This window comes from Temnothorax curvispinosus, unplaced genomic scaffold (genome assembly GCF_003070985.1).
Source record: "Temnothorax curvispinosus isolate PA1 unplaced genomic scaffold, ASM307098v1 QBEX01016041.1, whole genome shotgun sequence".
NCBI classification, from domain to species: Eukaryota; Metazoa; Arthropoda; class Insecta; order Hymenoptera; family Formicidae; genus Temnothorax; species Temnothorax curvispinosus.
This window is the reverse complement of record NW_020225821.1, coordinates 222,868-232,187: the sequence shown is the minus strand read 5'-3', so window position 1 is coordinate 232,187 and position 9,320 is coordinate 222,868. Positions and strand designations below refer to the sequence as shown.

Here is a 9,320-nt window from a genome sequence, read left to right as displayed (position 1 = left end):
AGATGTTCGTCGAGAGCGGCGTCGACATCACCGAGGAATTGATAAAAGGTGCGGCACCGGGTAGACGGGTACCAGGATCAGAAATAACTACGAGATCTGCGTGATGTAATAATAACTGACGGATTGTATATGTTGCGCTATAATTTACTATTCATGATATTCACTTTTCATGTACAATCGCGTTTCTACGTATCGTTATAAAGCGTTTTAAAAGTAAAAGAAAGAAGGAGAAAAATGTGACAAAACGCGCTTCTTCAGGGCTGACCGCCGGGAAATGCATGGCGATGAGATTGAAAGGCAAACCGCCCCATCCGGACTGGCCGGTCCATTATCCTTACGAGGGCCCGGACCGCGACTCGATGATGTCCCCGATCCGTGCGATCGACGACGTCGAGAATTATCTTGTCAGCATCGTCACGAAAGGACCGCCGCCTCTTTTACAAACTGACGTACCTGCAATCAGACCGATTTACGATGCACCTTACATGCAGAGGCACGTGCACGTGCACGAGCCGGATCCGGAAATTGAGGGCGATGTGCGCCGCGTGTATCCCGCGGCTTGGGTGCCTCCCCAGGTACTTGGACAACAAAGCTTTAAAAATTAATCAACTTAATTAAACGGATTAAATTAATTTAATATAAAGATAAGAAAAATTTTAGGATATAATTATTAAAAATAATTTGAGTTGCTATAAAAATTTGAGTGGAAAATTCACTCCTACCTTATGAGTAGATATTTATTCAAATTAGAGTAACAATCCTCTCTTTTGGGGTGATTATCGCAATCACTCTGATATATTAGTGGCGAAACAATTCTATGAAATTTAGAGAGTACAAATAGTATAACTGTTAATAATCGCGTTTATATATACAAGAAAGTATTACTTATTGAAAATTTATTGCAAGCAGGAGATTGTTACAAACACGATTCGCGGGATTTCATATGCGTAAGGAATTTCATATGCGTATTTCATAGGCTAGAAGTAAAGTTCACGTCTTCAAGACTCTCTTCCCAGTTTACATGGAGAAGACTCATCCTTACGAGGAGCCGGCAGTTCCTCCGCCGTTGTGCGCTTTCAAGTTTGACGCATCGAAATTCAGTATCGTGCGAGATGCGTACGAATTGAATCGTGATGCCATCGAATATTTCGGCGCCTTCGAATTCGATCGGCCGCCTTACGCGAGACGTCTCGCGTCTTCGCCCGAGGATTTCGAGAAGGTGCACTATTTTCCTTCAATCATAATCCGATAAAATTGAATCAGATTAAATGCATAATTCCCCTTCTAGAATAAACTAACTTCGATAAATTCAATGGAGAATTAAATAAATTGTTATACTTTTCTGTTATAATTTAACGATGCAAAGATATTTGTGGCGAATCAAAATTATTTCCGAAAGGTGAAGTACAAAATGGGCGTCGAGGTGTTCGTAGTCATAATTCGAAGGATCAACGAAGAAGTCTTCCTGGCTTTCGCCGGCATCGAGCCGTTCTTCGTGACAGAGGTTGACGAAGAGGCTCAAGGAATGATAACGGAATATTTCCCCGAAGGAGTAGAAGATGTGATACTACTAGCACCGGATGAACAAGAAGCGTTTTACGAGGACGAAGACGAAGAAGAAGAGGAAGAGGAGGAAGAGTACTATGAAGAAGAGGAAGCAGAGGAATTTGAAGAAAATACAGTCTATCCTTTCTATTAATTTAAAAATATTTAACTGTTTATTTCTATAAATCTTATCTCCGAAGATACAATATCTTTTAAAAATGATCATGTTTATATAAATAGATCCACTTGTTAGTAGAAGTAATATCTTTTTAGGCAGTATTCGCGTAAAAAGAAATATGAATACTTATAAATGAAAATAATTTACTCGTGTTTGATACGCTTACATTCTATACGTGTTTGGCAACGATCGCTCGATGTTTGATTCGGTGTACTTGGCACAACACGTTTGTGTAAATTTGGTGAAATTCCAAGCCATCTCGTGGAAGTTATAAATGCAGCTAATTTGTTGCCAATTTTAATACCGATTAAAGTGCGCCGAAATATTTGCAAGAAAAATACGCGCAAGCGAAACCAACGAAAGTGCAATATTGAAACTTTTATCTCTAGAATTATAGTATGCTAAAATCTTGTGTTTGTATTTTTTTAACATTATAATTCACAAGTCTTACGATATTTTAACATTATTAGCTAACATGTAATTTAATTAAATATAATGTAATTTAATTTCTAATTTACTATTTCTTTTTAATTTGAGTTCTAATTTATAATTTAATATTTAATTAAATTTAATTTTTATTTTAATATAAATCTTAATTTATTATAATTTTTAATTTGATGGAATTCTTACGAACAGGTACTGTACGCACATAAGCTCACTCACTCACATATGTTCTATTAATTGATAATGCATTTGAATAGTATTCATTAGATAATTACTTGTCTATATTCAGATCCACATTGCAGTGTATAAATTCAAATATTTGTATTTCTTGATAATATTAAAAATAATATTATCTTCTAGTAAGAAATAGAATGATAGGTTCAAGTCGCATTTGCCACACTTTCGCTAGTCCTTGTTTGAAAGAGAGAAAAGAATCTCTTATATCACTATCATTAATTATGATTAGATCGCTCGTAAATGTCGAGTATCATGCGTTTGCGCAATGTTCGCGCGTAATCTTGCAAATTTAATTGCATCAATAATAAGTAAATTTCTCTTTCTCTCTTTTCGCGATGGGACAATTCTCTTTGCAGTTTATCACCACGTGCTTTTGGAAAAAATCGCTTTATGTCATCTTCCTCGCAATCTCGATTTCCGATTAATTCAGCTAATAAGTACTTATGAGTGCACCTACTTTCCACAGTGAACGTTATTAGATTTCCCGTTGATCTTTTACGACCTTCGTTGCGTTCTTATACGCGCCTTCTTTCCAAGAATACAGAACGATAAACTCCTGACCGGATTTCATTTGTAATAAAATCGCTATATGAAATGATAGGGTAGAGTTGCGTTCAGATTGCGTGATTGATTCGTTTCGCATATTTTATCGCGAATTCACGATTATTATTCCGTGCTTCAACATTCGCTCTAAAATCTATATTTAGTACAATTATATTTGCTCCATTATTACATTTTATTGCCCATATTTCATTAGAATACACTACACTATTATCATATTTATTACATTTTCTATAAAAAATTTACCCGACCAATGAAGATTCTCTATTAGTTACGCTTTCACTTAATGATTAATACAATTGACTGCGATTAATACGAAAGATTTAATGATTGGTGTAATGCCTAATCATCCTTTTGAACGCCAAAATGCCACGTTTTTAGTGCAAGAGAAAGGTTTCTAAGAAATTTAATTAAATCTCAATCTATAATTGAAGTAATTAAATAATTAAATTAAATTTCTTAATTAATAAACTTAATTTTTAATTACTAAAATGATTTTACAGAATATTTGTGATACATCTTCCCTTTTTTTTATTTATCACATGTCCAACACGATTGCTACACGCAAGATATCACAGATATTATGAGAAATGCGAAGCGGAAACGTGGTAGATTAACGCAACGGCATAAATCCTGCCGTTGCAATGTCAAGCTCGACAAGTTGGCCGAGAAAGGACGAAAGACGAAACACAGAGTGCTTCCCCCCGCCGTGCTCTTTTTTTCTTTTCTTTAATTCATCATCGTGGGACCGTCACGGTACCACCGCGGGCAGTCAATTGCTCAAACGCCAGTGATTATTGCACAAGCATTACATAAGCAAACAGATGGATTGAGCAGGTGAGGGGAAGAGGAGCGATGCCGGGAGGAAGCAGCGGAGAAGACAGGAAAAAAGACGCAAATTACTGCCACCGGGAGCAATTCACATCCATCACGAGTGTTATATGCGAATCCTCTCGTCTGCTTCTCTCGCTCTTTCTCCCCCTTCCCTCTCTCTCTATCCCTTTTCTCTTTCTTTCTCTTTTTCTCTGTCACACTGTTCTTCGGCTTCCGTTTGAAAACTAACCATTCCGTTCTAAATATTTTATGCTTATTACTGAAAAAAACGCTCGTGGAACGAAGGTCTAATGCGTGACAAGAATATAATTATTTATAAGAATACAATGCAAAAGTTCTTAATATATATAATATCATATAGTTTTAATCTCAACCTTCTTGGTAGTAATAAAAAATAATTCAAGATATTTATATTTTATATAATTATATTCTTTTATACATACATTGAAATTGGCATGTATATAGATCAAAATTATTGGAGAAAAAGAAAATATAAAATATTATGTATATTTCATACATAAATTATGATTAAAATACGAATTATATGAGAAAGAAATAATTTATATTACACTGTAACGGTATACTGTAATGGAGAAGACGACTGCATTGTCATGATACCGTACGAAATGTCGAAACAGGCCTAAATTGATAGCTGTGGAAAGGGCGAAAAAAGGATCATGATTGCTTGAAAAGTACGGCCTTGGCCCGCTTGAAAAGAGACTGCTCTCCCAATAGGATACTTCTCCTTTATACTCGGTGACGAAATTATCGTCGCAATTGTTCACTCGTCATTGAGTAAATAATTCATAGGATAATCGTGATTGATCTGATGACTCCGGCTACGCGTCGAGCTCGAAATTTCAACAATAATCGACACGAGGTGAAAGTACCACGAATGACGGGGCGAATATCTCGTGACATCGTGTCAACAGCGGTAATCGTCACGAGTGATTTGACATTCCGGACTTTGTTACTTTTACGTTGCGAATGTTGGGAAGATTTCAATTAAGGTCGCGCCGCGGTTTCTAAAATAGCTTGTGCATCGGAAACTATGCGTCGACAAAATTGCAAAAGAAATCAGATTACCGTATTCTTCGATTTTTCAAAATTCATATAAATTACGTCAAAACTATACTTTTTTTTCTCGTCCCTGCTTCTATCATCTGGAGAAACGTTTGCCACGGGACATTCTGTATTCTCGAATGCACGAAGGAGCGAAAATAAATCGCACGCACAACTCGCTGTCGTCGTGTTTTCTCTTCACTTTGCTGCTTATCGTTTTCTTTCCGGAGCACTCGTCGCAAGTAAGCCGTCGAAGCCGTCCGTCGTTGCCGTCGTTCGGAATTAATGGTGTCGAGACGTCCGAACCTGATTCATCGACGCCTACCAACCGTCTACGCTGTCGATCTTCCTGATGACAGAATTCGCTGCGAGAAGGATTTTTCTTAATTTGGCTTTTTAAATAAGATAATACGAGACAACTTAAATAAGATAACACAAAATCCTTTTCGAACAAGAATTGAAATATATTTTTTCAAAATAGCATCTTTTTACTTATACATATTTTTTTCTTTATTCTTAAAACAATGAGTTAATCAGGTAAATATCAATTGTTATTAAAAATAAATAAATAAAGTTAATTAATGTATACATAAATTTTTTGATTTGTTGAGCGAGAGAGAAAGAGAAAGAGATGAGACATACATAGGTATTTGTCGTGTGTATTTATTGTCTCTCCGGATTTCGCCATCAGTCACACCATGTGTCGCTGACCACGGCGGAATTCGCTTCCGCTCCAATTTCGCGGCGCTTCGCCAGAATTTTGTCTTAGCGTAAAAAAAACATCGACCAATACGCTATTTCTCGCGCGTGCGTTATTCCTTGACCTCCTTAATCGGATCCTCGTTGTTATTTCTCGAGCGTCATCAGCTGTTCCCTTGGAAATCCCTATAAGAGATCCTTCTTTCGCGACATCCGTGAAGAAAGAAATTCGAGGAAAAGCGATGAAAACTCGTTTGACGTTCGTTTCGCTTTTAAAGTGTCGCAAAAAAGTTGCGTGTTCACGTACACATTGCGTTCCGTCACATGTGCAGTTCGACGAAAGCGTGACCGAAAGGAAATTTACTTTTCGGCCGAATTATGCGAAAGCAGGAAGTTGAGCGAATTAAATTTTAGATTAGATGCGGAGACGAGAAAAGAGATCGGTTTGATGTTATAACTGAAATTATGTAACATTAAAGCTTTTCATTACACTTGCATTTCACTCGTTTTGAGTGAATATTTCACTCTTTCGACCTTCAAAGAGTACGAGAGCGTAAACTCGTTAAAATCGTGTGTCGCTATAGGTACTCGGCGGTTTCACGAAAGCACCAATAACACCTCCGCCGTAACAGCTACATTTTCGAAGTTACGGCGGCGCCGATGATAATCGCCGTACAATAGTACCTGTCTACCTGTCGCAAATTATTTCATCATGTTTAGCGTGTTCAGCAACGATCGTCGTTCCTACACACGCTCACCGAGGAACGAACATTCGTCACCCATACCCGGTAACATCCCCCCACCTTCCGCACCGCTGACATTGGTCGCTCTCTCGCGCTACATCGGATCGACATGTCGCGTCGCACGAGTGGCGAATCGATCTCCTCGTCATCGTTTCGCGCTTTTGCGACCGGCCTCTGGCCACCCTACCACGGTCATCTTCCTGTCCAGCCTCCAATGGTCGGCGCTTTATCCCTCCTCGGGGTGTCCTTTGACACATCCCTCCGGGTTCGAAGGTCACGGTGATGCCGCCGCCGTTACCCGCCGTCCGACGGACTCCGACGTCCCGCGGTGCGGTGCGAACCTGAGGCCTGAGGAGAACCTCGTTCGGTTCGCGAGCCAGGGGTAGGGAGGCTATATATAACACCGCCGACGATCGTTCTTTCAGTGTTCTCGCGCGCGTCCGACTCGAAAGTACCACGATAGCCTTCCGCTGTTACGCAGCTCTCTTTAGGCTTTCTTCCTCGTCGAGTGCGATCCTCGGAGAAGAAATCATTTCAGCGTGATCCGCGGCGCGCGAAGATAAGTAGGTACGAGATTCTGAAACGCATCAGACTCTCACCGTTTCTTCGGGCGACAGTAGTCGAAGAAGAAGACTCTTTAATGTGTGTCTCCATTCGACATGGCGCTAGAAATGAAAACGACAGTTTGACAGGCCTTTGCCTAAGTAAACTTCCAATGGGATCTCCAAGTAGTGACATTTGAAGAGGAGATCCATTTGGCGCGGTGTGTTGAGCGCCTGGAAGTAAATATAAATCTCCAGAACGGAGAGCGATTGAGACCCTTCGAGATATCTTCGAGCTACGGTGCGTTCCATTCAGTATTATTGCACGTAACGAGCTCGGAAAAAAACCTGGATGCTCTGATCGTTCTCACGAATCTTCACGTGGCGAACCTCGGGAGAAAAGTTATAGCAGAGGTACGCGAGGGAATCTTCTTGCGCCATCACGGATTCCAATAACGGGAGTCGTTTACTACCTCTTTGCGCGCGAGTTTCTGCCCGAGAGCCTGGCTCTTCAGGTTTCCCCAGTGCCGATCTGCTGATGGTTTCCCCAGTGGAACGCAATTCGATGAAAATTCTGAAACCGTCACAGTACTTCGAGACGGAGCGTGCGGATAAGTACATTTGATAGAGACGAGCACACAAACGTGTCGGCCTCGACGCGGAAGTATCACGTCGGTGCTGTACGAGGGAGGACGAACCAGTGGATAAAAGAAGATCTCGGATTTGGAATCGACGTATCGCGAGAAGGAAATCCATCTGGCAGCTAGCATGACAATGGTCGTCAATAAGATCAACATGTCGTCGTATTCCGTGCCGCGGCGTACCTTCTTCTCGGGTCTTCACACGAAGGTAAAACCTCCGATCAAAAAGTCATATGAACCCGTGTCGCGTTCTATTTTGTAAAATATCGAAATAATTCTTTGTCGTATAATTTAAAATTCTCTTGAAAATAGCACCGATCGGAATGTAGGTCTCGAATTAACTCCACAATTGTTTAAATATACTTATATATTTTTTGAATTTTAGAAATTGATTTAGTACACTATGGTTTAGTCTTCGAGAATTATTTGTTTAAATCAAAGAAATTTTACTTGCGCGTAAAATTTTAATTGCGTTTATAAAACCAATTTTTAGACTCGTTATTTTCGTACTCTTCCAACACAGAAGTCTCAACATACTGTACTCTTGAAAAACTTAATTTCATCACAATCGCAGAATTAAAATAAAATTAATTTTACCTATGTTATTAGCAACACATATAATTGAATTAAAAGCTTATGGCATGATCGCGATTCGCGTTTGGGATTAAATCGAATATTTGGCCGTGAACATGACCGTATTTCTCGCAGCGCGACGCGCTAGATTAAAGCGGGAGAAATAAAAAGTGCGTTACCACGATGTATTTTTCGCGGCGACTTTTCTGGCGCGTCGCCACGTTTATGCCCGACTTTTCAGGTGGACTGCAATCTTTTTTGGTTGGTGGCGAATTCCGCGAACAGCTGGTGATGACTTATATAATGACAAAAAACCGAGTCCCTCTGCTGGTTTATTAAACTCGTGTGCAGCTGCGAAACGATTACTTTTTTCTGTCAACGCGAACGTCATCTTGAAATTACATGCGTGTCCCTGTATTTATTGCGAAATGGAAACACCAATTATATCTTCTGTGTTGATACAAAACAACTTTTTTACTTTCTGTATATGCTAATGCGCAAAAACGGTCGAATCGCGCAAAATCTTCCGCGATTCGAGAAGCATCTTTGTACAATTCTCGTAAAAGTTGACAAAATTGAAGAATAATAGCTTTTTTTCGAATGCATCCTTGGCAGATTTGCAGAATTTTTAATAAATTGTAGTAAATTAATTAATGTTTACAAATTAAAAATAAATTTAAATAAGAATTCAATATTTTGAAATATTTTAATATTTATTAGCTCTTCTCATTAATTCTATATTTTTCTATCTTAGTATTTATTGAATATTGATTTATATATTTTAGCATAAATATATTATTTATTTTAAGATTTATATATAATTTACTGAATATTTATTTATCTCAGAGGATATTAATTATCCAATCTAAAAATTTTCTGTGTTTTCGAAGTTTTGTCATTTTTCCGTTTACCTTGATTTAACACAACTTATCAAAGATGAGATAAGAATGTTTTATATTTTTAGCTAAATCCATATCGACGTTATCAAATTAATTACGTTATGAAGATCAGAAATTTTGTCAGAATACTGATAGAATTAATAAGCTGCTCTTATAATAAGTATACTCACAATCAGTTTCCTCGTTTCCTCGTAAGATTCGCGGCTACATCGTTCTCTCTCTCTCTCTCTCTCTCTCTCTCTCTCTCTCTCTCTCTCTCTCTCTCTCTCTCTCTCTCTCCCTCCCTCCCTCCCTCCCTCCCTCCCTCCCTCCCTCCCTCCCTCCCTCCCTCCCTCCCTCCTTCCCTCCCTCCCTCCCTCCCT

General features: G+C 39.0%; 1 protein-coding gene across 1 annotated transcript; it reads left to right on the top strand.

The window, feature by feature from the left end:
• Window positions 1–278: 278 nt before the first annotated feature.
• On the top strand, window positions 279–6,189 carry LOC112466329. Its single transcript, XM_025034390.1, has 4 exons — window positions 279–575; window positions 977–1,219; window positions 1,400–1,561; window positions 6,145–6,189. The coding sequence occupies exons 1-4, from the start codon at window positions 279–281 to the stop codon at window positions 6,187–6,189; spliced, it is 747 nt and encodes a 248-aa protein (XP_024890158.1).
• The last annotated feature ends 3,131 nt before the right edge of the window (window positions 6,190–9,320 follow it).

Bases quoted from the DNA above. Each gene is read 5' to 3' on its own strand.
- LOC112466329 (XM_025034390.1), top strand. From the start codon at position 279: ATGGCGATGAGATTGAAAGGCAAACCGCCCCATCCGGACTGGCCGGTC. The intron at 576-976 runs GTACTTGGACAA...CGTATTTCATAG, and splicing joins CGGCTTGGGTGCCTCCCCAG to GCTAGAAGTAAAGTTCACGT. The intron at 1,562-6,144 runs GTGATACTACTA...GTGTCGCTATAG, and splicing joins TCCCCGAAGGAGTAGAAGAT to GTACTCGGCGGTTTCACGAA.